This window comes from Ciconia boyciana, chromosome 2, assembly GCF_034638445.1.
Source record: "Ciconia boyciana chromosome 2, ASM3463844v1, whole genome shotgun sequence".
Classification (NCBI taxonomy): Eukaryota; Metazoa; Chordata; class Aves; order Ciconiiformes; family Ciconiidae; genus Ciconia; species Ciconia boyciana.
Genome location: NC_132935.1, coordinates 14,840,613 through 14,867,005, shown reverse-complemented (window position 1 = coordinate 14,867,005; position 26,393 = coordinate 14,840,613). Strand labels below are relative to the sequence as shown.

Below are 26,393 nucleotides of genomic sequence, written 5' to 3'. Positions count from 1 at the left end.
TAGACAGCTAAAGGGTATTCAAAAAGTAGCTTGACTCCTGGCGTAACTACAGACACAAAGGAAAAAGATGACGACAGGCGCAAAAGAAGGATGACGGGCACAAAGGAAGGACGATGGGCGCAGGCTGCTGACACTATAGTTTCTTAGAAGAGGCAAGTGCCATCACATTGTACTTAGCTGAGCAGAAAACAGAACTCGTTCAAGAAGCTTAGCTGCTTATACTCAAGAACACTGTATAATATTGGGTGACAACTCCGTTCCCCTGAAGGCAGCAACAAGCAACATTCACTGTTACTCCATTCAGTATTCTCAGTTCTTAAAACAATACTTGTTATGAGATGGGTCTTCTAGAATTATAAACTTTAACACCATTCTGCATTGAGGAGCGGGCGTATTTTGTCAGAAGAGCACCAACTGTCTGCTTCTCTGCACATAGGTCTCTATAGAGCAAATAAAGCAGATGACATTGGCATTAGAGATACTCTCATACAAAATGAATCCATGAAATACTTGTAAATATAGCGTTAAACTGGATTAGTGTACTGGGAGAACAAAAATATGACTGTAACTGTCACATAACGCTTTAAATTACCTAAAGTTTAGAACTTGGATTGACACTTAAGCAACAGGCAAAACTACATCATTTACTTCCAAAACAAGGATCTTGGGTTGAGGGGGGGGGGGGCGGTGGTGGTGGTGGTGGTTTTTATTTTTAATGTTCTCTAAAGGGTTTTCAATCTAGCAAAAGAGTTAGCTTTGAACTACTTAATTATATTACAGTAAATTTAGAGCCACTCATAAAGCTTTGATGCAGTTACTTCTGGGTTACCATCTATATCTGCTCACACCTGTCCTGGCTGGGCCTTCCAGATAGCACTGTAGTGTGAGTGTTAATCACCAAAAGAACCAAGGACGCAGTATAGGAAGCACCATTGCTCTATAGTTCTTGTGTTGTACATATGGAGACTGACTATAAATGTCAGGAGGTTTATCCTTTGAGTTAAGTCTGCCTCAGTCAAATAAGACAGAGTTAATCGCCCATTTAAATTCAGTAGGATCAGCTTTTTACACGAGTTTAAATCCAATGAATATAGCTACAGTTCCCGGGGGTGGGGATTCTATTCATATAGAATTCATATTCATTTAATCAATCATAGCGGATAAGAAGTCAGCTATGCAAAAAGGGAAGAATATAACACTAATGATATTTTAATAAAAAGAAATAGATCCTTACTGTATATAAGGGGTAATATCCACTTCTGTCCACTTTTCCCGTACACTGAATAAGCTGTTGAATCTTTCCTGATTGTCTTCAGGTAAGTCTTCTACTTTTAGCAGAAAGATGGTCTCTGGTCTTGAGCTTTTATCCACAAGAGCCAAGCCCTGTAGATCAGCATCAGGGAGAAAATGTTAAGTAAAGACAAAATGATTACACTTCCTTCTTTCTGGCAATAATCCATACAAGTTGCCCTTTGCACCTCCAAAGCCTTCTAAAACTGCACTACTAGAGACAAACTGGAAAAGTATCATAAAGGCGCTGTTTTAGAGGAGTATTTATCATTTCCTTTATGACAAGAAGGGAGGGGGAAATCCATTAAGTCCCAACATCTCTCTGCCTCCTTTGGGCAAAAGGATTTCCATAGTGCTTGCTGCTCGACTGGCTGTCACTACAGTCTGCTCAACAATAGCTTCAGCTTCTGTTCTAGTTACAAGTATTAACTGTACAGCTGCAACTTTTCTTCAAACGTGGAACATGCCAGACTTACAGAAACCTGAACTGTCACGATTCCAGACTGCTGATGCTCATAGAGGATGTCGTAAGATATACTTTAACTCAAAAGCTGACAGAAACAACACAACCAATCCCCATTATTCGATAAAATCTACACGACACAAATCAGTTAACAGCCTACTCATGAAAGAATCCATACTTCTTCATGTTTTTACCTTAAGCTGATCAAGCCTTGTTGTCATCCCTTCAGGGACACTTTGTTGCCAGACTTCTTGAAACTCCGATAGATTGAATTTAACTGCATTCTGCAAAAGCATTTGTGCTATAGCTCTGCATATTTTATCTTCATGCATTTCAAAGTAAACCTCCCCTGCAGAGAAACAAACAGGTTATCTTGGGTTCTTGCTTTTTGATAAAAGAACAGAGAAAAGCCTCGTATTTCCATTCTGTTCTACAGTCTTCTACAAACCAAGCATCCTGTTTCTTCTTTTCCTCAGGGAGTAACCTGACTTGGTTTTACTTTGGATAAATGATGGTATCTTCACATTCTCAAGAACAAATTAAGCAGAATATTATGTCTGTGCAGCACTGTCCGAGCTATAGTATTAATTCACATCAATAAATGTATTTGCCTCCCATCTTTTCCCCTTTCACAGTCACAATGTTTCTCCTACAGCTTTCATTCCTATTTCTGAATGGCTTGTATGAAAGTGTTTGCTGCCTGTGGTTGAACAATTAAACAAAACTTTCACTTAATCATCATTATAGTAGCAGATGATGAAGGGAATAATGAGAATTTATTTTCTTTCACACTGACTTGGCTAAAATTCTCTGAACAACGTGAAGTATAAACATTTCCTTCCACTTTTTCTGTCCTCTGGACTTCCTGCAATTCAAACTTGTTCCTTGTGCAACCTGCCCAAATATATTAAGATGACAATCTGTGTCACTCCGACTACTTTCCTATGTCCTTTAAGGTTAAGTGCAACTCCTACTTCAGCCAAAAGTGAGATGAAAGCAACTGTGGGGAAGAATTCAGATTGAGATTAAGGCACTGAAATACTATATCTGTATCTGAGATAGGCAATGGAGATTTAATCATGTTGTGGTTTAGCCCCAGTCAGCAATTAAGTACCACCCAGCCACTCGCTCACCGTCCCCCGCAGTGGGATGGGAGAGAGAATTGGAAGAGCAAAAGTAAGAAAACTCGTGGGTTGAGATAAGAACAGTTTAATAATTGGAACAACAACAACAACAAAATAATAAAATTGTAATGAGAAGGAAAACAACAAAGGAGAGAGAGAGAGGAACAAAACCCGGGAAAAAGCAATTGATACAACTGCTCACCACCCGCCAACCAATGCCCAGCTAGTCCCCGAGCAGCGATCGTGACCCCACTGCCAACTCCCCCCAGTTTATATACTGAGCATGACGTCATATGGTATGGAATAGCCCTTTGGCCAGTTTGGATCAACTGTCTTGGCTGTGCCCCCTCCCAGCTTCTTGTGTACCTGGCAGAGCATGGGAAGCTGAAAAATCCTTGACTAGTGTAAACATTACTGAACAACAACTAAAACATCAGTTTGTTATCAACATTATTCTCATACTAAAATCCAAAACACAGCACTATACCAGCTACTAGGAAGAAAATTAACTCTATCCCAGCCAAAACCAGGACAAATCAACACAATCAATGGATCTTGGGGTGCAGTTCAAGGGACCAAAGGCAGATGTCTACTTCAGGCAAGCTGAATTGAGGGAGATCTACATGCCATTGACTATTCACAATTAATTGCTTAAACATCTGAGACCTCCTAGGGTATCTAAAGAGAGATTCCATATAAATTTTACTAGTAATCTGTCTTCAGTCACAAAATTATGGCTTGTAGACACCTCATAAATAACTTCAGGTACCTCTGATAGTTCCTGATTTTTCCCTAGTGTCTTGTACAGCTTAATAGTCCTTTTTCCTGTGAAACTTTCTCTTAACAATTTTACTGATTTTTAGCTTACCATCTCCTCCCTCCTTTTACTGGCATTGTAGCAAATTCAGTTGTTTGGGCCAGCCTCACAAAATCTGCATTTACTCATTAATAACTATTTCCTTTATGCAAAATTAAAATATGCATGCTTTCCCAAACTTACCATCATCAACGTATTTCCTTCCATAGCTTAAAAGAATATGTTCTATCATCTCTCTGAAAAAAAGAAGAAATCAGAAATCAAGGTTTAAAACTGTTCAGTAGGACATTACAGAAACAGTTACCAAGAAGAAAATGAAGGAACGGGTAAAGTAAAAAGTCAAGGAGAATGGAGGATGGGACACGTCTTCATGGCTGAAATGAACAAATTGATAAACACTTAAAAGTAAGTTAAAAGAGTACAAAAGGGGACAAAAAGGACAGATGGAAGTTAATTCAGCATGTCAACCCCAGAAGTCTCTTCCACTTTCTAGTTTTAACTAGCAAAGACTAAAAGGCGTAAGGAGAATAAGGAGAAGAGACTCTTGCAATGTCACTTCTTTCCAATGAGAAGTGACTCAAGTCACAAATTTGGCAGTTAATTATCCCTTACTGAATAGCAGGCATTTTTCTAGACCTCTGGCATAAAATTGCAACCCAACTGCAGACACTAATACTAAAGATTTCTTTTTGAGCCAAAAGCCAAATACATGGAAAATGCTACATATTGTAAACTTAAGACTTTGTTTGAATGGTAATCTTAAATTATTTCATAACTCCAAATGGCAGTGCAATAAACTCAACTCTTTAAGATCTGAATTCAGTATTATACCAGAAAATATACCACCATCCCAGACATTACGCAAGAGGTAAACTAAACATTTTTGGCTAGCTTCAGAACAAGTATTTCAAGATGTTCATCAATTTATGGCTTAAGTACATGCTACTTCCATCATTTACAATTCCGCAGTAATGCTTCTACTATTGAATCCCCATTGAATTACCCCCATTGAATTACCAACAGACACTAAAATCAGTTTACTAACCTGTCTGTCTAAACTACTAATGCCCTTGTATATTTCAGAGCCAAAGAAAATATATCATTAACACCATGGTAACTGGAATCTAGAGTTACAAGACTATAATTCTAATAAATAATTAATAATTATTGCAATTAGTAATAGTCAATAATGATTGTAGACAATTTTAAGTACTAAAAGTAATTGCTTACCTGGGCTCTAAAGATCCAAGTTCCTCAAGGCAGGTACATAAAGGAACCTTACTTAAAGACCAGGACTCTGAGTCTATTAGCTGAGTCACGTGATTCAAGAGTTTCATCTCATAGTCAAATTCTAGAATTCTCCAATATCCTGCCAAATAGAAAACCACAAATCAGTGTTAGAAGGAAAACATTAACACCTTAATGCTGTTCCCCTGAAGATACATTACAGGAGTCTGGACATTTAGGTCACACCTTTACAAAATACAGCGGCAGCATTCTGTCCTTTTCAGGATTAAAATTGAGAAAAAGAACAGAATAGTACGAGCAAATGTAAAGGAGAAAGAAATAAAATTATCTCAATTATTCATAACTGTTTATGTAGATTAACTGCCACAGATGCAAAGACACTAAAAATGCCATCCCAAGATGAATCAGACCTGGAAAAACTAATAATTAATTCAGGCACAGAACTGCATGAACAGAACTGGCTGCGCTGGCCCTGCAAAGTGGCAGTTCAGGTCCCCTTAAGTTCACAGAAACCCAGACGTTAAGTTCACAGAAACCCAGCACAGATCTGGTACAGCGGTGCTGTGCAGCTGTAAATGACAAGGAAAGTAATTTATGAGATTGTCCTCACCTACCTAATGGGACAGTATAGAGGAGATGGAGCAGAAGTCTTCCCAGTGGTGCTCAGTGCTGGGACAGCAGGCAACAAGCACGAATTGCAACAAGGGAGATCCCAGCTGGTGATTAGGAGAATTTTTTTCCCCTTGTGGATAGTCCAACACTGGAATAGCCTGGACAGAGGTTGTGCAATCTCCATCCTTGGAAATGCTCAGAGCTCGGCCAGCCAAGGCCCTGAGCAGCCAGCTCCAAGTTGGCCCCGTTCTAAAGCAGAGGTTTGGATCTGATAACCTCCATAGTTCAGTTCTGGCCTGTATTATTCTATGACTCTAGGACCGCTGTCACCTGGCATCCAGGTGAGGGTTTGGCCTTGGCCAGGCATAAGATGAGTAGGAGCTGTCGCAAGGTGAGGTACTTGCTCTATATACCTCACATGGTAAGAAGACTTCTGAGATAAACCCAGTCTGGGAGGAAGAAAGGACTATGAAAGGGCTGGGGTTACCTAAGGATCAGCTATTTTTGCCTCTAGAACTGCAGAAAGCAGTATCCACTCATCCACAAAGAAGGCAACCAGCCAAAAAATATTCATGCTGTGGGTGGGAAACTCTGATACCAGTGTTTGTAGAAGCAAAGAAGGAACTACCTGGGAAAGAGCCAGACTGGTCGATGCCTGCTCAGTTTTATCTTTTTGATCAGCTTCATAGCAGCAGAGGATATAGGAAATATGGAAGCAGATCTTAGTACTTTGAAGTAATTTGCACCTTGAAAGATGAGGATGTGGAATGGGCCTTAGAAAAAGGAGACATATTTTGGGGAAGAAAAGCAGGGTTATTTCCTCATAGGCAATAATATTCTTTAGAGACGAATACCTTCAATTTTGCAGGCATCTATAACCTGCAATTGGTGCAGTATTTCTTCTTCACTTGCTTGAATCAGATTTAACAAATCTTCTGTTGTATACTGCAACAAGAGGAAAAAAAGAAGGAAATAAAACAGGTTATACTTACTCCTCCTTTGCTTCAGCAAGCATGCTAAATGCATTATAAGATAGAAAGAAAGAAGGACTTAGCAGATGGATGTTTTTTTCCCCCCCGACTCTGAATTTTCTAAGGTTTACCACACTCTCTGAAACTTTTCCTGTACCTGACATTTTCTCAAAGGGTTATTCAATGTAAAAACCAGTCTAACTACAGGGAAGTCTTTGTGCCACGCATAAGTAATATACCTGTATTCCCAGGATGTCAAACTAGCCCAAGTAGGCATCGTAAGTGAAGTATCATAGCAAGAATGAAAAGTGAATGTGTTCTGTCTTTCCTAAATCACCTATTTTAATCAGTGAGATTCAAAGAAAAGACAAAACAGAAATCACTTATCACTTTTGGATAGAAGTCAGAACTCCAACGTAGTACCTCCGCTGAGGGAAAGCCTCCTCCAGGAGGACCCCAACAGTTATGTGTTGTGTTTTGGTGTCTGCTAACCAATTAGCAGACACGTAGCACAGACCCAGCCACAGTACATACAGCTCCTTGCAGAACAGTTACTTGGTGAGATGGGAGGGTGCTGTAGATGTAAAGATTTAGGAGATATGGGAGGAACAGAAGGTATGATACTGTGCTGGTTTTGGCTGGGATAGAGTTAATTTTCTTCCTAGTAGCTGGTATAGTGCTGTGTTTTGGATTTTAGTATGAGAATAATATTGACAACACCCTGATATTTTAGTTGTTGCTCAGTAATGTTTACACTAGTCAAGGACTTTACAGCTTCCCATGCTCTGCCAGGTGCACAAGAAGCTGGGAGGGGACACAGCCAAGACAGTTGATCCAAACGGACCAAAGGGCTATTCCATACCATAGGACGTCATGCTCGGTATAGTAACTGGGAGAGTTGGCCTGGGAGCAGCGATCGCTGCTCGGGGACTGGCTGGGCATCGGTTGGCCGGTGGTGAGCAGCTGTAGCACTTCCTCCCCTCCCCCCCCACCCCCCGGGTTTTGTTCCTCTCTCTCTCTCCTTTGTTGTTTTCCTTCTCATTATAATTTTATTATTATTTCAAATTATTCAACTGTCTTTATCTCAACCCACGAGTTTTCTTACTTTTGCTCTTTCGATTCTCTCCCCCATCCCACTGCAGGGGATGGTGAGCGAGCGGCTGGGTGGTACTTAATTGCCGACTGGGGCTAAACCACAACACATGAGGAGTGAAGTAAAGGGAAGGAACACCAGACTGAAATCCATAGGAAACAGGGTTTCATCAATTCCTTTATTCACCTTACAGCCTTTTTAATCAACTCTAATATTAAAGTTTTGTTGATTATAGCATAAGAATATTTCCTATCAAAAAAGAAAAAAATTGGATTAAGTACCTGAGAACTATTAGACTTTGGGAACACAAATGGAACAACACCCAGTTTGAAACATCCACATGTTAAAAAAAACATTTAATACATTCAGAAAGGTCTCCTCTTCCTGCTATGCCATTCCTATTAGTATGTTGAAACATCATCAGGCTAAGCAGCACTGAACTTGCATCAGTATTTCAGCATGGGATGACCATATTATACAGTACTTTAAAAAACACTGCTAGCAATTGAGAGCAAAAATATCCCCACATCAGTATGCAAGTGTGTTTGAGAGTTAGATACTGCCATTGGGATTAAGACCCTGCACAGGAGACCTGGGCATGTGCTCCCCTTCTGAGGCCGGGCTAGCACTCCAACAGCTTTTTAAAGAAATTGCTGCTCTCAGCTATGATGCTTTTATTTGCAAACATAAAATGAAATGGGTTGACTTGCATCATGTCCATACCAGCAATTTCCAGGTAAGGATAAGAAACATATTAAATACATTAACTCAGACGCATTCAATCATTTGAATATGCCTTGCCATCCCACTGTAAAACCCAGGATTTTAATTTGGTACATCCTGAGCAAGCTGGGTACTAGCCTGTTTCTAAGTTTTCCTGTAGTTTGCTAAATCACATCACTATGCATCTGGCTTCCTTACAGTAATTCCTTATAGTGCTATAGTTCCTTATGATTCCTTTCCTGTAGTTCTCTGTGTATGATACGGTACGAACAACTGAAAACCATGAGAAGTTGACAGTAATCCACTAAAACATAGTAGTTTGTTTTCATACAGATTAAAGATGGCTTATTTGTTGCCAGCACCCAATAAATATTAAGTGTAAGCAAACAACACAGCAAAAATTTTTACTACACACATTTTTCTGAATTCCAGTGAGTAGTAGTCCCATAGCAAAGAGAGCTTTCCCATGGAGAGCTTTCAGATTAAAGTTCCACCAGTGGCATAGCTAAGATTCATCTACATTTATCGGATCTATCTAGTTGTTCTCCAGTAAGCTGATACATGAAACATTCTCCTTCAAAACAAATGGAGATCAGTCCTCAAACTAGGCACTAATGTTTGGGGAAACATTGACATGTTTTTATGAATTTAATTTAATATTATCAGTAAATACTATTGCATATGACATCTTTTTGTGTTGCTAGCCTTTGTCAATGCTTGTAATTTGTGGACAATTTAAGCCCTTTTCCCTCTGCTATCCCCTATTTTTCTGCTATGTTCTTCTATGCCTAACCAGAGTAGGTAGGAAAAATGAAAGGAGGAAAAGGCAATGCTGGGGGAAAGATTCTGAAACTTATCAGAAATTAGACTGGTAATCATCCAGAGAGAGGCAGCATTTCTCTCCAGGGGAGAAAGGTAACATCTATGTTTGTACATGCAAGCACACACAGATGGTTTGTTAGTATCAGCTTCAACAAAGCCTCAATGTAAAATACTTCGGAGCAACCATTTCTGTTTTTTAAAGTCAAAAGGAAAACCAATCAAACTAACAAAACTCCAGGATTTTTATAAGCCTTTTATCTGAGATCATATGCTGCACAGTCCAGGTCTCTCCATTACTATTAAGATCCTAACTTGGATTTCCTGGAAACATAAAAGGGCAGCAGGGCAGGATTTTATTTGTGTTTTCCCTTATTGTACTGTCAGTCTTACTCTCTGCCATATATCCTCCTCGTCATTCTCTGCAACTCCCTGCTTCTCCTTGTCATCATAAATTACTGATTGGCAAGTGACTTATGTGGGTGTCCTGTGACCTTACACTTAGCTCATACGTGACATGTCATACATGATGGCCACAAAGGAGGAGGAAAGGCTGCATTATACCTTAGTAGTCATATAACTCTCAAGGAATTTAAAAAAGGTTCTGAAGACTGTCTTCAAGAAACTCCCCACTTAAAAAGGGAAATCGCCAGTCTCTTTCAGTGTCCTTCCTTTTCCTCTTTTTACTAAAAAAAAGTTGCTTACCTGCTACTCAGTGGAAGTGCTAATAATTACCAACTTGTTTAGAATAGTAGGCTTAAAAAATTAACTCAAAGCAGCACTGTGAAACATGGGAACAAAGGTATTTTTCCAGTTAAGAATGTATCTTCACTTTAATTTGCCCATTACCAATTACAAGAAGGTAATTTACGTAGCTGATCTACCTTTGAAAATGTCGAAGTCTGATCTTTCCGACTATCTGGCCCTTCATATAGATCTTCCATTAAAAGCTTCCTCAGTTTCTTCAGTTTAGGTCGACATCTCCTTAATTCCCAATAGTTATTGGAGAAGCCAGCGATCTACAAGAAAAAACAGCAACTCTTAAAACATTTTAATCTACCATTTGGATTCAAAGAAACTTACCAAAAATTATCAGTAAAAAGTATTAATCTAGTCACTGAGAACAAGAATTTATTAATAAGGTAATTACTTTAAAGATTAAACAATCATCATAATATTTTCAAGAAAAAAATTTACCGCAGGCAATGAAGACTAAAAATCCACTGTTGGTTGATAAAAATATGTTCATGGTGCATATGACAAAGGGAACAACTCATCTCTACATGCAAATGATAGAATATCATCATGGGATATATTCCTGCACAGTCCTCATGAACATTTCTTTTCCTCTTAATACTAAATTATATTAGTGTCATAAAACCCCTTCTGTATTATTCTGTTTCCATCTTCCCCACTTCTTCTCATGCTTGGGATCTACTTCATGGTCTTTTTACACCTTAATGAATCATCATATCACTAAGCTCAAGTAAAACAAACATTTACAAGAGAGTAAGTTACACTTGCACACAACTAACAAGACATCTCTGTTCCTTACTCTGCTTCAACACACAAATTTAAAGCGTGCAACAGGAAGCTCAGATGTAGTCAATTCAACAACACTAATCTAATAAAACTTTACCTCAGGATTACTCTGAAGGTGTTTCATGGGGTACAGCTCAGACTTCCTAGAAGATTCTTTGAAGAGGACAGAGTATTGGAGGCCTTTCAGCATTGTTTTTGTCATTTACCAAACCAACAGAAGTAGGCACAGAATGGCAGAGGCAGAACAGGCTCCAGGTTTGTGAGTCCTGACCCAACCACTAGCCCCTTGCAAAAAAGCCTCCATGAAAAAGCCTCTAGATAGTACTTTAAAATACCCTAAATGCTTTACCAGACTACTTTTTTTTTTTTTAAGGTCATCCATTTAAAAAAAAAAAACAAAAACAAAACAACAAACAAAAGTTTAAAATAATGGTCCATTTAAATCAACTATAAGCAAACCACCTATAGGTAGAAGAAGTCCTATCCAAATTCTAATACAGAGAAAGCTCTCAGTTTTTAATCTAACTATTCCATAGCTTGCTTGGCACAAAATTCAGGTAAATACTAATTTCCTGATAAACTTTGAAGCTTTTTTTTTCCTCCATGTCAAATAGCATTTACTTAAGTGTTAGATTTTTTTTCCTGCCAAGTTACTTTCTGAGCAATTTGGTAATGAACAAGAAGGTGCTCTGCATAGAAAAGAAAATAAATAATTCTAATTTGTAATCCAAAGGTCATAACTGGAGCTGGTCTGTGTGAGATGAATAAAATGGCAGATGCTTTGGCTGTGAGCATTAGCCTCACAAGTGGTACAAAGAGCAGCACCAAGACTGCAGGAGAAGGGCAGTGAAGCCCCAAAATACTGAGTAAACATAGTATCTTTTGCTATGTTTCACAGTTTGCAGTGTCCACGCACCATGTAATGTTTTTGAAAACATTAAGAGAGCTCTTAGTAATATTCTTCCATATTCTTTTTTTGCTATGTTTAATGATCTCACTAGTCCTCTGAAGTCACACATGTCAATACTAATGTGATTTGCTTAGGAATTTTTTTGAGAGTTTTATTTCTTTCTCATTAACCTACTTTAGTTTGAATTAACTTTTTCTATTAGCTGAACTGCTGACTTCACAGAAGAAATGATGTTGTTTTGATTATTATGTTCATCTAAGGACAAGCAGAATCACTCCTCAATGATGTCATTATATCCATTACAGCAAAAAATGACCTAGCAATAATATTTGCCTAACTATTTTTAGTAGAATTTTATTAACTATGCTTCAGAAGAGCAGAGAACAATGAATTCTTTAAACTGAGAACTCTAAAATCATTCATGCCAGTGAATCTTTCCAGATGCTAGTTGAAAGAGAGTCACCTTTGAATATATTTCTGTATTTAAAAAATAATATTCAGGCATGATATGGTATAATCTGCCTTTTGGGGAAAGCACTCCTAAGAAACAATTTGCAAACAGCTCATTTTAAAAATAGCTGCTAACACTGAGAAATTAGATTCTCTTTGAAAGCTTTTAATACGTACCACAAGTAATTACTATCCACTGAAAATAAACCAAAAGTTTTAACTTCTTAGAAACAATAATTATCATACATTATGGATAAAGTTCAGTTACCTAAAGAAGGGCCCTAGAGCCATTTTGGACACCCCAAGGTATAGCATGCCCCCTGTGTATAAAGCATGTTTATAAAGACATCCTCCTGGGGATGTTCAACATACAAAGGACCTACAGGAGACTCACTCCTTCTGGAGTGGCAGCTCGTAGCTAGACCAATACCACAAGGCATCTAAAATGGTATTAGAAGCCTATGTTTAGGCAACTGAATCCCAGCTGGGTTTCACATACACATCTTGGATAAAATACAAGAAATTATAAAGAATAAGAAAGTAGAGAATTAAAGCAAACAAACAAAAACCCAGAAAGATGTACCTGTGAATGAATAATATTACAAGATGCTTGATCTGCATTCAGCTGTTCTGGAGTTTTGCAACCAGGAATAAACAGCAGCATGTCTGAGGTATCTGCTATTTTCATGTCATAAGTTTTATCTTTGCTGCACAACACTGCTTGTTCATGCTTTTCACCACGGATTACTAGGCTGGAAAAAAAATAGCACAAAAATAAAGATGTATTTTTACCTCTATTTCAGGATGAACACCTATTAAACTTGTCTAATATTTTTTCACATTTATATGTTGGTAAAGAAGTTATAAACGGCAGTTTCGTTTGGTAGCAGCAGTCACAGTACACCAAAATATAAAGATGTAATTGTCAATTAATCTAAAATATCTTAATACTGCATTTTTTCCTCACCTCTTTGCATTTTCCCACTCTGAAAGACAAGTATTCAAGGTTTTTATGCAGGTCACAGTCGAACATCCTCACCTGTCTTTGCACACAAACTCCCTAAAACACTAATTAGGTGATGCTGAAAGCCTGAACTAGTTCACTAATCTTAGAAATGAGATCACAACTAGAATTGTTCTTCAATGAAGACTGACACCATCCCATTGTGAAACAAGAAAGCAAACAGAAATTGTGTCTATTGTGCAGCATCCTTCACACAATTCCCTCTCAAAAACATACACATTTTCTTGCAAGTAATCCCAAGCAAGAAAGAAAACCTTCTAGAGCATTTCAGTACAAAGAATCAATGCTACCCCCCCTCTTCAGCTCACATACGTGATTAAATAGAGGTTCTTAGTGAGGACGTGGTAACACCAAAGCAGGACCACAACAGGGGAACATTCAGGTCCTCCCAGGCTACACTAAATTAAGTGCTCAGATTCCATTTAATCAAACTGCTGCTCTTCCAAACACTTGCATGCATGAACAAAGCTCAGCTGTGCCCCAAGTGGTCCTCGGTGTGAATCAGGCCTCTAACCAACGACAGTTTATCAATATCGCACTGAGTATGGACAGACTTAATAACACACATCTCTGAGGACTATTTTCTTTAGAGGGAGTTCTAATGTTGTATAATTTTAAACATTTTTATTTTGTCATTGGCATTGCAGCAAAGGAAGACTTTAATACAGTATCAAAAGCTTATCTAGAATCTGTTCTTCATCCAGAGTTAGATGTCATGTAACCAACCTACCAAATGCCTATGCTAATACTGTACGTCCTTCGCTGTCCTGTTTGTCTAACTTGTAGGCACCCTGCCATCCACCCGACCTCAAGAGTTCCAGTAAGAAAATCTCAGAAGCCAGAGCGATTCTATTAAAGACATAATCTCCTTTCCTGAACGCAAGTTTTTAGGCATCTGTCTTTAAATGCCCGGCAAGAAACTCTCCTCAGTTTTGGCTAGAAATCTCCTCGGTTGCAATTTTTCCATATGCAAAAGAAACCCCCAACTTCTTATAGGTGTTACTAATTTTCAGTTTCCAGTGTTACTGAGGTCGCTTTAAGGGACAGTTACATTTTCATGCAAACCGTATTAGAAGAATAGAAGTCTGGAAAAAGCCACTTTTAAGAGCCACGTCAGCTACTTCACACTAAGGACGGGATAGCGCAGGCCTGCCCCATCTCCATCCCGCGCCGCTGCTCCGACTCCCCCACGCACGGCGGGACGAGATCTAAGGGCGGAAAACTCCAGCCTCCCGCCGCGGGGCGGGCCTGCCGCGGTCCCTCTGCCTGCCTCGGGTCGCCGTCCCGGCCACCACGGCCGCCAGGCCCCAAGCGGCGACGGGGGCGGGGGTCGCCGCCGTCCGGGCCGCGTCGCGGCCCCCTGAGGCGAGGCGAGGCGCGGCCCGGACGGCGGCGACACCCCCCGCAGCCGCCCGCCCTCCCGGGGACGCCCCACCCCGCCCGTACCTGCGTCCCGCCTCCAGCTCGGCGCAGAGGCCCGGCTCCAGCTGCAGCAGGCAGCACTCGCCGGCGCCAGCCTGCGGAGCGAAGCTGAGGCAGTGCACGGCCGGCAGCAGCTCCGCCGGGTTCAGTTTGGCCGTCTGCAGCGTAGCGTCCACCTCCGCGCGGCTCCGCATGGCGCCCGCCGGCTCGACCCGCTCCGAAAGCCGCGCCACACCAGCCCCCGCCCCCGCCGAGGCGGTGCCGGTCGCGGCAAGGGGCGGGAGGCGGTGAGGTTGGGTTGATTCGCTGGTTGCCTGCGAATCGGGCGGGGCGGGCGGCGACACCTCGGGGTTAGACTGAGGGAAATCGCTCTCCTCAGCGGCAGCCGCTTCCCGCCCGGCGAGGCCCGGCCCAGCCGGCAGAGGTGCCGCTCCGCCGCCGGTCTGATCGGGGACAAACCTCCCGCTTTCTGTCCGGCTGCACTAGAGCCAGGCTGGGCTGCAATAAACCCTCTCTATATGCCAATAAAATGCCATAAATATCCACAAAATGCCCTGAATAAAATATCTTCTATAAAATACAACAAAAACAGGCCCAATATGGGAGTCCCTGCCCAGAACTGACTGAGGCAGCACCCTCTAGGTATTTCCATGACACCAGAGCATGAGAGCAAGGGTGGAAAGGAGGCCGAGGGCCCAAGCCGCCATGACGGGGCCTGGCTGTGGCTGGGAAGGCACGGGTTGAGGCAGCTGCAGGTCGGCACCCGCTGGTGTCACCCACTTCTGCTCCTTCTGTCACGACAGCTGTGGGGATAGTCTGACCGAGGGCAAGTATGTGCCGGCTCTGGTCACCACATGATCCCTCAGGAAAGGGATTGCACAGCCCCCACGGATGGGTTCATCTCCCTGTGACTCAGGGCCCAGCTGGGCTTCGCGCTGTGCCCTGACCTGGGCTCCGTCTGCTTGAGGAAGCTGTGAGGAAGTGCTTGAGCTAAAGCCATGACAGAAATGAGTAAAAACCACAGGCAAGCACGATTATTGCAATGGAAGTAGTCTGCAGATCAGAGATTCAAGAGGAAGTCTACTGACATCCTCAGAAGACAGCGGCTCAGCACCACTGGGAGTCAGTCCTCTGCAAGGAGCAGCACAGGACGCCTCTTCCCTGCCTCATCCAGGACAGCCAGCTTCCCAAAGGCTCACCAACGTTTTGCCGCGGGGCATATTAATGCCTGGCCTAGTAGCGTGTTACTCCTAGCTGTCTGCTGTGTGCATTAGCTAACAAATAATTACTCTGTGCTTCTAAGTTGTGTATATCCGCTTGCAGAGTCCCTCAGTGCTTGGTATAAGCCTGCACCAAATGACCCAGACAAGGAGGTTGTACCATGTTCGTATTGGAAACAGAAGCAGGAGCCAGTGGGATGGAGCTGACTCGGTTCGGTACCCAGCCTGGCAGAGAGCAACTGTTGTTATATGTGACTGAGTCAGGCATCTTCTGCCTTCAGAAGGTCCTTTGCCTGAGTGGTGCCAGTGAGGCAATTGGCCTTGGAGAAAACTTTGACTGAAGTAATGAGGCAGTTACCTCTATCGCATGTGCAGTGGCTTGTTCAAAGACTCAGCCATCTATCATATTTTCATGTTTTATTTCAGTTGTTGGAAGCTGGAAATACAGTCATTGTGTACACAGGAAACCTGAGGCACTCAGACTTTGACTAGTTTCTACTAATGTATAGGTGCAAACTGATATGTGTACAGCCTTATTTGAAATTGTTGCATTTTGCTTTAATGGAAATCTGTTCCTGCACACCTCTAAAGTAAACCAGAAAATCACTGTTCTACCATGTAAATGCTCACACAGTTACTAACTGTTTAAATAGCAGCTTAATTATGCTGGTTTTAATTTATACCTTAATTTGTGCAGTTTTCCAATGACCTTGCATGCCTGCTTCTTCTCCTTTCTCCTTTTCATTCTGTGGAATAAAAAAAGAGATTCTGATATAGCCAGGGAACTGAATCCAAGGCATGAATTCATGGACTTTGTATCTTAAGAGCTCTGCTACATAACAGAAACCCAATGGGAAGAAAATCCCTGAATGTTATTCAGGAGTTGGCACTGATCTGTGATCAGGAACATTTGTACTAGTTATTAATTTTTCTAACCATTTTTGTTTATCCTAGTAATTCTGGTTGTAGATGCTTTTGATCTTGTTTCCTAAGGAGCTGAAACTTATAGGCATGTTCTGCCTGCCATCTTTCTCTGCCTGTCCCTCACTTACCACTCTGGAAGTTGCTGTTCAAGTTCAGGCAAATTTGGCAGGTAAAGTTCCTAGAAGTTTTGTGGAAATCAGTGGCTGGACAATATATTGGAGTCCCTACTTAGGGGAAAGCAGCTCTGATCCATTCTGAGAGGCAGCAGCCAACTGGCCTGTCAGCAAAAACATGGACATAAATCTATAGGAAACGTCTGATTTCTCAGGAAATAACTTGTATTATGCTTCTGTTTTCACTGAGAATGCTTTAGAGCAGTGACCTAACTGACAAAAACTGTTTTGTGTAGGAACTAATGAAATTAGTTTCTTGAAACACAGATGAATCATTTAATGAACTTGGATTGCAGAGAAAATGAGGAGATGCTGAACTATCAATGTTGCTGTCAATTTATAAGGAAATGCATGCTATGGTAAGGGAGCTTGGTAGGATCCTGAAATTATTTTATAATGATGCTGTGGGATTATTTATTTGCTCTGGAGTTGCTGTAGCATAAATGAGTACTGTTTTCACTTTGAGCTGGTATGGTGGGTTGAAACTGTCAGGGTTCAGGAGCATGTAACATCATAGCACAAGCAGGGGTGAAACTCTCCTGTAGCAGAATGGAAGAAAAAGTTGAGGAAGCAATTAATTCAGCCATCCCAACTTAACTGATCACCAACTGTCAGTCCCCCAAGGTGCACATTTGAGGCTTTAAGTGACTGCTGTGAGTGTACAGCTGAGAGATACACCTCTTTTAACAGGTCTCAGTATAAGGGAGAAGTAGACTGAACTGCTAAATAGCCTGCATCCTCAGCTGGGCTGGGGAGGGGAGGCAGGAATGAAGTCAAGTCTCAAGCAAGATAAGCTTTGGTGTAGTTTTCCAATTGACTAATGTTAATGGAAATTAGTGTTAGCGGAATCTGGTTGACTAACGTTGAGTGAAGTTAGCAAAACAGAAAATGGATTGTTGAAGATTATTATAGTGTTGCCTTTGAAGTTCCTGGCCCTGTATAATGTTTCCCAGGGCTCAAACATCAAGGATGTGAACAGCAAAATAAATGAAGGGCAGCTGTGACAAATCAAAGAAAGGAAGTTCAAATAACTCCAAAGCTCCACAACTAAGACAATAAAACAATGAACCGCGAGATAACATAACATATGTTATAACAGTGCACATTACCAGTGTCAGGCTCTAGTCATCAAGGCAGCACGTTAGGAGTGTGACTTCCCAGGTGGGATTTCAATTCAAGTGCTTGGGAGCTCTATAGTAAAATGTAGTGAGAAAACTGGGCTACATGAAATGGGGTGTTTAAATGTCAAAGAAAGAGGTACACACTAGAAAGTTCTGAACGTCTTTCAAAGCACAACATAGGTAGCTGTGAAAATTAAAAGATAAAGCCAGCACTGGAAAAACTGACACAGCACCAAAGTTGCATACCGTAACACATTATCAGCCTGGTGATAATTACACAATTCACAGTTACAGTTCTCGGAGATTATTCCACAAGAGAGGCTCTGTTTGATTGAAGCCTTGCAAAACTTAGTTCAATGATTTATTTTTTCAGCTGAAATGCCATCTGCAATATTTAAGATTAGTATGTATGTTACATTTTCACCCATTAAATGACAGTTTCTCATTGTCTAGAAATACCTGGCAGTGGACGTGCCCATTGTGCTTCAACAAAGAAGGTGACCGTGGCAGCTGGACCTGTAGGTGTGACTGGACTTAGAGCACAACAAGAGCTCGGAATGCCGTTTCAGTATGTCGCAAACTCCTGTGAGACACTGGGATAATAACTGCCTACAATGAATGTGCTACATTTCCTTCCTGGAAAAACAAGAAAGAGAAAACAAGAAATTATGCCACTGTATAAATCCATGGTGCACACATATCTTGAATAATGATTGTCTAATCTGTCTCAAATGTCAGAACTGGGGAATACTGCTGAAATGAACAGAAAGTAAGTTATGGGTAACAGGAGAGAAGACCTTTCTATGCAACACATTGTGGAACTTGTGATATGTGGAAGAAGTCAAAACGCGTGCGATCCACAAAAGAGTTAGACAAATTCATAAAGGTTAGATGTGCTGGTCTCTGTTAATCACAATGTTCAGGTTTTAGTCATAGCTCAGGACCCTAAGTAAACTCAGACCCCCTAAATCACCAGAGCACACGCTCTTCTGCTCTCTATTGGAGCTGGTTATTGAGTTAGACATATTTTTACTTTTTTTATTTTTACTTTTTTTTTAATGAATGGCTAAAATAGCAAATCAGTGGCTTGCATATTCTATGTTCCAGGCATTGGTTAATTTATATTATCATGTCCCAGTAAGACCATCATATCTGATGATGTCAGCCAGCAGAGCACCACAAAGCAGGAGATAATGAGTCCAAGACTCAAACAGGGAAAATTTCAGCCAATTAGTAGAATAACCAGATAGCTCCTTGCTACCTCAGATAAGTACTTGTCACCTTTAATCACCATCAACAGGGAGATGCAAACAGTTATATTCAAATTAGGAGAAAATAAACAGTTGTAACTAAACCTAAATATTTGTGTAAACTATACAATAGCTTGGAATATCTCAGTGACATAAAATTGGTTCTGTGCTGGAAACAGTGGAGAAGAAACACTCAAGCACAAAGCTGGAGAACACATGCCAAAATAGCCGGGGCACAAAAACCATCAACACAGTTGTTAGGAAATGACTTTGACAATTTCACAGTACTCAGCTGCAACAAACAAGACCCCAGATGCCCAATGCTTATGAGACAACTAGTGCTTAGATACCTGTTTTGTTGTTACGTCATTTCTCTGCAAGGACAGCATATGTAATTGCAAACAAAGCCAGAGGTTCAGTCCTGCCACACTGATGTCAGTCATGATAAGGTGGGGTAAAGCTGAACAAGCTGGTACCCAGCCTAAATTCATAGCTTCTCCCAGTCTCAGCCAGTCAGCCTGGATATTCTTAGCTACAGAGCGTGTCCTCACAGTGTGAACCCTGGTGCAACGGGTGGGAAGGTGCTATGATTTCTGTTAACATTGGCTTGAAAGAGCAGGACATTTTTTTCAAGAAGATAGTAATTATAGGGACACAGCTCCTTTTAGATTTAGAGTATATGACAGGCGTGCATGTCATTTAATGCATGAGTACACCATGAAAGTCTTCTGCTCCATCTACATTGTCTGGATAGATCTCCAGAGTGCTTCTGCCAGAGCAAAAATTGTAATTCAGACTCAGCTGATTTTGCTAGTTGGCAAAATTAACAGCAATACTTTACTGTGGGCCCTAAAATTTAATCACATAATACACCTGCTGCTAAAATTATTTGAAACAGTGTTATCATTAGTATCTAGGAGAGAAATGTCTATAGAAAAATGGAATTAAATGTAAGTTTTTTGAAATACTATGTAGAGTGCTTTGTGGCTAATTTCAAGGCTCAGTCTGGAGACTTTATTAATAGTGACATACTAAACATCAGTATGTGTCATCTGGCAAGTTATCATATTGTCTCATTTCTTAATTAACTAGTATCTGCATAGTAGTAACCTCAGAAAGTTATTTTTGCAGTTAATGTATTATTATTTTTTGAGGCATTGCGAGGGCTAAGCGTTACAAGTATATGCCGGCAAACTACATACCTATAATATCTGTAAGAATCTAAAACAAATAACTAGATTAATTAATTAATGTGAAAACCATAGCCATATTATGCAATATAAAAAAATCAGGAAGATGCATCAAATATTCTGTTGAGGACCATGAAGAAGCCAATATAGGAAAAGCTCATGTAACAAAAGGAGCAGAAGCCTTAACGCAGGGAAAAATTAAAACAACAGTACAAATGAGCACATCATAAAAATTCTGTCCAAAAACCCCAGTGTTGGCATGATCTATTAACTGCAGAACAAATATCTGATTCTGTTAAATTCTAGTTGTTTCTCTTGTTTCTGCTTGTAGGGCCTTTTAGTCTCACCCTCAGTCATACTGAATAATGAGATCTTGGGCTGGAGCCTTCCAAGGATTACCAGTTAGCTCAATTTTGTCATTCTCAACTTTCCCCGTGGTGCTGAAATGTTAGATGAGCAGGCTATCCCCTTCCCATCCTGCTCCCCAATATACCTAGAATTCCTTCTACTTCCACGTCCTTTTTATCCCCAAACCACCTGCTTGACGTGAAAGTGCAAAAAACTCTGCAGACATCTCTGCAAGAAACACTTCATCCTGAATATTTCCATCTACCCTCTCATCAGGTATTACTAGGGCCTATGCCTAAAGCATGAATGTTCCTGTATCAATTATATTTTTTATATTTTTTTTCTGTGTAGATCCTGTCTGTCTGTAGGTTTTTTTATCCTGCTGCTGAATACTAGAGCTTGTCATGAGGCCAAATGTTTTTCCATTGTAATCACTGTGTCAATGAGTAGCTGGAATTTTTTTCTTACAGCTCTGTGAGTAATGATTAGTAGCGAGTATATCACAAGGGATATCAATGTCTTGAGATGCTGAACAATTGACATCATGTGGTAAGCTATAACCGGGACAACGGAAGTAACTTTCCATTCATTGGATGTTTTCGCCTCTCAGATTTGCAATGACTCCCAACTCGGAAAATAACTTAACTTCATTTGCCTGTACAGTTAGGAGAGATCCTTGTCCTCTCATCTTCTCCCATCTAGGTGTTGGAAGCTGGGTCACCAGTTTTGGCATGGACCTTACCTAACAGAATTGCCTTTCCCCTCAAAATTGTTCGGTAAGTGGATGATGAGGCTGCTTTTGTCATGAACTGCTTGAGAAGAGATGCTGTGTGAGGCTTGAGGGGAGATCCTGCCCTTCAAGTCCTCTTTGGAGAGCTAAACGAGTTTTCTCCCCAGATTTAACAGTTTGAATGAGAGAAACGTCAAAGGCAATTAAGAAACTTAGAAATCTTTAATTAAAAATTCTATGCAAGTTCCATTCCTGGGGGAGTGGGTGCTGGGGTCTGCCAAATTGGATTATAGGAAAAGTACAGATGTAGCTGATACTATTCCGTGGTGGGGGACGTGCAGTAAGTGGGTCTCCTGAGATGCTTCCAGGCCACTTTTCTATACTGACATCTTTAAGATGACGATTTGGAGGGCTCCTCTCCAGAGAGAGGAGTCAATGCAGACAGGGAGGAAAGGTCTTGTCTCTCTGCTGGTTGCTGTGGAGACAGGCAGCGTCCCACTGTGAAGACAGTGTAATACAGAGGGGAAAAGCTCTGAGGGACATCAGAAAGACAATTTATTCCTTCCACCTCCTACCTCAGCCTGGCTCTGTTGCTGCTGTCTTCCTTCCAGCTTCTTCTCTTCCCTTCCTGATTCTCTCCCCCTCTTTTCTTCAGCTCAAGTCCCACTTCTGTTCTCAGTGGGACTCTCTTTCCCCATTCCTTTTCTTTTCACAGCTCTTTCCTGTACCTTTTTCTCCTCATTTCACCCCACTTCCCTGGGTGAACTCACCTTGGTGAAGTTCTTCCCAGACACAACTACAGACAGATTTTTGGATGCTTTTTTTTCTGCTGAGATGTTGAGAGCAGGACAGTGTTCCCAGTACAGTTCAGCCTTGGCAATATTATTACCAGGTTCTGTATTGCAAGAGACCCAAATTTGTTCTTACGAGAAAACCTTGCTATGCTTCTGCTTCATCCCAGTTCTGTCTGTTGGTCCCTCCTTCCACCAGTTCCTTTGGCACCCAGTTTCCCTGATGCAGAGCTGCAGCAAAGGATTCTGGTTCCCTGTAGCACCAAAAATACCTTCTCTTTGGTTCAATAAAGGTGTGGTCATATCTGATCATTTTTATATATCTCAGCGCAATGCGATACCTGATTTATTTTAGAAGCATGTTCTACTGAGTTTATCTCATTGCTTCAGCACTCCAAGAGATCCGTAAATACTTTGAGAACCCAGGAGGTCCCAGACAAACACTTCCTTGCAAGGTGCTTCCGTAAAAGAGAATATTGACCTATCTAGCATTTTACTGGCTTTAATTTTTCATTTTGACTAGATTGGGTAGTTGTTTTGGTGTTCACTGTGGAGAGAAATTAATGATGGACTCAAGTATGTTTGTGTTTGTAATCCGGTGCAAAAATTACATTGTCTAAAGATTATTCCCTTATGAAATTACCATTAGCTTCCTTTAACAGTCTTTTTCTTTTGTCGAGCATCCATTCACAACGATTTTCTAACAGACATTTTCAAGATTTCCTGAAAGGACCACAGGGTGGCAGAGCGATTAAAAACATATCTGCTGGAAACAGTTTATTTCACAGACAAAAACAGACGGGTGTTAGGCGACGCAGAGTAGCTGCTGGTGGTGATTATCCCAGTGGAGCTGAGCCATGCCATCGGTTTGTAGCGTTTCCGACGTCTCGCAGCAATGGTGGCATAACTGCGATGAGCCATGCCTGCCGGCTGTGCCCCAGAGGGGCCTGTCAGCCAGAGGAGCAGCTCCGCTGGCAGGTGTTCCTCAGCCCCGGGATGTCTCTGTGTGCCGCACAGCCTCACCTAACGACCAGATGTGATGTGGTTAAGGATGGAGACAATGCTGAAACCTCTGCTTTGTAGAGTACTGTTTGACAAAGACTGTTTTTCTTTATTAAAAGCCTCATCAACCATAGGGGAGTATGATTGTGTATCGAATGGCAGCAGCTGTTTGGCATCCTGTCAAACTGCCTGCATCTGTTCCTGCCACCAGAACCACATATCCACAGATACGTGCGCACTGCACGCTTGCACCCACCCCCCACCCCAAACCCTGGCTGTGGTGCTCGCTCTAGGGCACAGAAGCGCCAGATCACCTAAGGCAGAGCGTGCTCCATCACAGGCGGTGTGGAAAGAGCAACACTCCACAGAAACTCGGGCTGAGAAGCAGGAATAGGTAGCAAAGGACTAGTAAGGAACAGTGTCTTAGACTGAATCTCAACTCTTAGGTGTTGTCTCCCAAAGGAGAAAAAAATAGTGCTTGAGTGTTTAGGGCTGGTTACAGTGCAGAGTCAAACCGTCAGTTCAAGCCACAGCGGTTTAAGCAAACCTTTTTGATCTTGCAACCAGACGTCAAAGCGCATTAACACAGATATAGCGAGGGGACAGCTGAAGAAGCTGGCTTTTACCACTTAGCTGGTAGGTGTTGTCTTCACACTTGAGATGCGGTTTAGAAAGCAGTTCCTTTTCAGCTCTTAGTCACACTTCCCAGCTGACTCACACCTCCCAGCCCGTGCACTAAGCTGGATACTACAAAAGCCCGGGACTACAACCTGGCCTGAACATACAATGCAGACATAGCTCAGGCTGAATGAGTTCGTAATTCTATCAGTTAAATGCAGAATAAAATAACGAGAAAACAAACCAAAAAAGAACTACTGGAAATACATATGAAATCCTCAAAGATTAAGGTTTTAGCCAGTTCTACAGGTGCTTTTTGACAGGTAAATATTTTTGCGATGCTCAAAATGAGAAATTATTGCAAAACTACTGAACATATGAAATAAGAGGAATTAGAAAATATTCCAGGTTTAATAGATAAGTAGAGGGACTTGAGTGTATAAAACAAATGGCATCACTGGCATTGGGTAGTGCAAAATGCTGGTCTAGCAGACCATACTGTCAACTTGAGTTATTGGGTCTACTGGTCTGATGGGAATTTCTGATCTTTTATCTTATCGAAGTTGTTTGTTTCCATAAAATATTTATCTGTTTACAGGAGCAAGCACTAAAACACGTACCCATCTCTTGGTCGTGCTTTAGCCGTCAGTCTGCACAGGAATCTCACTATCTCTGTCTGGCCCAGTGAGTGTTTGAACATTTAATACAAAATGGAAAAGCTGAGTAAGGACAGGCTTAGAAAGCCCCTTTCAGATTGTCGCTGCATAGCTCAGGATCAAAATGCCTTTTTCTCTGGACTTCAGCTCACTATTATAACAATTATCAGGTCAGTGACGCATGGAATGTAAGAATCTAAACAGATATGAGTCTCACTCTAGTGCTGAAATGTTGAACAGATTGTGATAAATTCCTCCTGTTATCTCACCATGGTGGCTTTTGCAGGAACTTGGATGTTATAATAGAAAAAGAGAAGTTTAAAACATACCTTTTTTTTTTTTTTTTTTTTTTTCTGAAAACTTGCTAACTTTTCCTGTGGTTTATCACAAGACTAAAATTAGCTTGGCCAGATGCATTCAGTCCTTTGAATCACACAAGCACTGATTCTTCTGACCGGTTCCTAGCAGACAACTTAAATTGTTCGAACTTAGAGCAGCAAATGAGCAGCAATGAATGTAATCTGTGCACTGCCAAGAATGGGAAACACTATTGTACATAGCCTGAAAAGAGGAGGGGAGACTGGACAATACCTGGTAGTTCCTCTGGTTCCCCTTGCCAGGCCCCTCGTGCTAAGGAAGTGCACCAGTTGAAACACAGAGACAAGTGAGCTCTCTTTGCAAATAAGCATGGGAATATAGAAAAAAAAAAACCCACACTAGTTTTCCGTGAGTGTTGCAAGACCTACTTAAATGAAAGGCCAACTTAAAAGCCAAAAACTTATCTTGTATTTGTCTTCCTCAGCAAGAGAGGGACCAAGTGTTTTTAAATTTTATGTTTACATAATGCTGGCTCTTATACAAAAGATGTTAGGAAAAACAAATCTGTTAACCCATCGAACAGCTCACCTGCTAATGCCTTTTCTCCCTCAAGTGCTTCACCATCTTTTGCGTGAGGTGATCAATGCCTTAATGATTAATGTCATTAAACGGATGTCATTGTCCTGTTTAAAAAGCTCTAGTCATCACAGCAAGGGAAAGACAACCTCATGTGAGACTCAGGAACAATGCTGTAGGAGAAATGAGAAGTACACACATTAATATTGGTAATTTTTTCATGTGAATGTCTCATGCTAAAATAAGCTTGCAGAAGATTAATTAGTGAGACTAAAGAATTAATTTATCAAATCTCAGATTAATTTATGAAGTCAAAATGTAGGCCACAGATACAATATTCTTTAAAGTAGTGAAAGCAATATTCTTATTTCACTATGTAAACATTTAGCATTTCAGCACTTGGGCATTTACTCAGTGAGATAAGAAAGTTTATACAAATTACTAGAATGTTTTCTAAAACCAGTACTCTAATACAGTGTCCCTATTCATGCATAATGTTCCACAGAGCGTCATGACCTTGGGGGTTCAAATGTGAAGCCCAATACCTTACTGCATGCCAGAGAGTCTCCAGCATCATCAAAAGTCACTTGATCCTTCCCTCATGCCTGTGGTACCAACTCTCCACCAGACCTGTGTAGCTCTTTTTACTCTCTTGATGTTGTGGAGGATGAGTTTTCAAGTGTACCAGGGCTCCAGCTCAAAGATCTGCCATGCTGTTGGCTGAGGAATGCCTTACTGTTGGCTAGCTACCTTCATTTCCCTTAACTCTGGCCACGCTATGGTAAAATCCAAGTGTGTATTCATATCTAAAATAGACACCAACTCCTAAAATTGATCCTATATTTATAAAAAAGAAATCAATCCACTTCCCGGAGGTTACCTCAGAGGGATGTCTCTCTCTCTCTTGCTGTCAGGATTTCAGGCTCTGCACATGCTGTCCCACCTCAGTCTTGGTGGCCAGTCTCCCC

At 41.1% G+C, this 26,393-nt stretch overlaps 1 protein-coding gene and 2 long non-coding RNA genes across 5 annotated transcripts in view; 1 reads left to right on the top strand and 2 right to left on the bottom strand.

Annotated features, from left to right (window-relative positions):
* The window catches only part of LOC140647407 (uncharacterized), a 25,679-nt gene extending 2,309 nt beyond the window's left edge, over positions 1 to 23,370 (top strand). Inside the window, exons 2-4 of one of the 2 annotated variants that reach the window (XR_012040758.1) lie at positions 18,400 to 18,715; positions 21,437 to 21,510; positions 23,032 to 23,370. This is a non-coding gene — a long non-coding RNA (uncharacterized lncRNA). Of the gene's footprint in view, positions 1 to 18,399; positions 18,716 to 21,436; positions 21,566 to 23,031 lie in introns of those variants that run through there. The other variant, XR_012040757.1, reaches the window with a different exon arrangement.
* On the bottom strand, positions 121 to 14,764 carry DSCC1 (DNA replication and sister chromatid cohesion 1). 2 transcript variants are annotated; one of them, XM_072851975.1, is made up of 9 exons: positions 14,533 to 14,764; positions 12,646 to 12,814; positions 10,045 to 10,179; positions 6,409 to 6,499; positions 4,925 to 5,063; positions 3,878 to 3,930; positions 1,948 to 2,102; positions 1,235 to 1,383; positions 121 to 440 (listed from the first exon to the last, which is right to left on the bottom strand). In XM_072851975.1, the coding sequence occupies exons 1-9, from the start codon at positions 14,700 to 14,702 to the stop codon at positions 332 to 334; spliced, it is 1,170 nt and encodes a 389-aa protein (XP_072708076.1). In that variant the 5' UTR covers positions 14,703 to 14,764; the 3' UTR covers positions 121 to 331. The 2 variants fall into 2 exon arrangements, with proteins under 2 accessions (XP_072708076.1, XP_072708075.1); XM_072851974.1 differs by lacking the exon at positions 14,533 to 14,764 and adding an exon at positions 14,138 to 14,446.
* LOC140647406 (uncharacterized) lies at positions 22,926 to 26,393 on the bottom strand. Its single transcript, XR_012040756.1, has 3 exons — positions 26,306 to 26,393; positions 25,438 to 25,598; positions 22,926 to 23,278 (listed from the first exon to the last, which is right to left on the bottom strand). It is a non-coding gene; the product is annotated as an uncharacterized lncRNA (long non-coding RNA).

Coding starts and splice junctions, on each gene's coding strand:
- DSCC1 (XM_072851975.1), bottom strand. CDS start 14,702: ATGCGGAGCCGCGCGGAGGTGGACGCTACGCTGCAGACGGCCAAACTG. Junction 5,064..6,408: donor AGATGCCTGCAAAATTGAAG/GTATTCGTCTCT, acceptor TCTATTTGGCAG/GATATTGGAGAATTCTAGAA. Junction 441..1,234: donor GATATTACCCCTTATATACA/GTAAGGATCTAT, acceptor TTTGCTCTATAG/AGACCTATGTGCAGAGAAGC.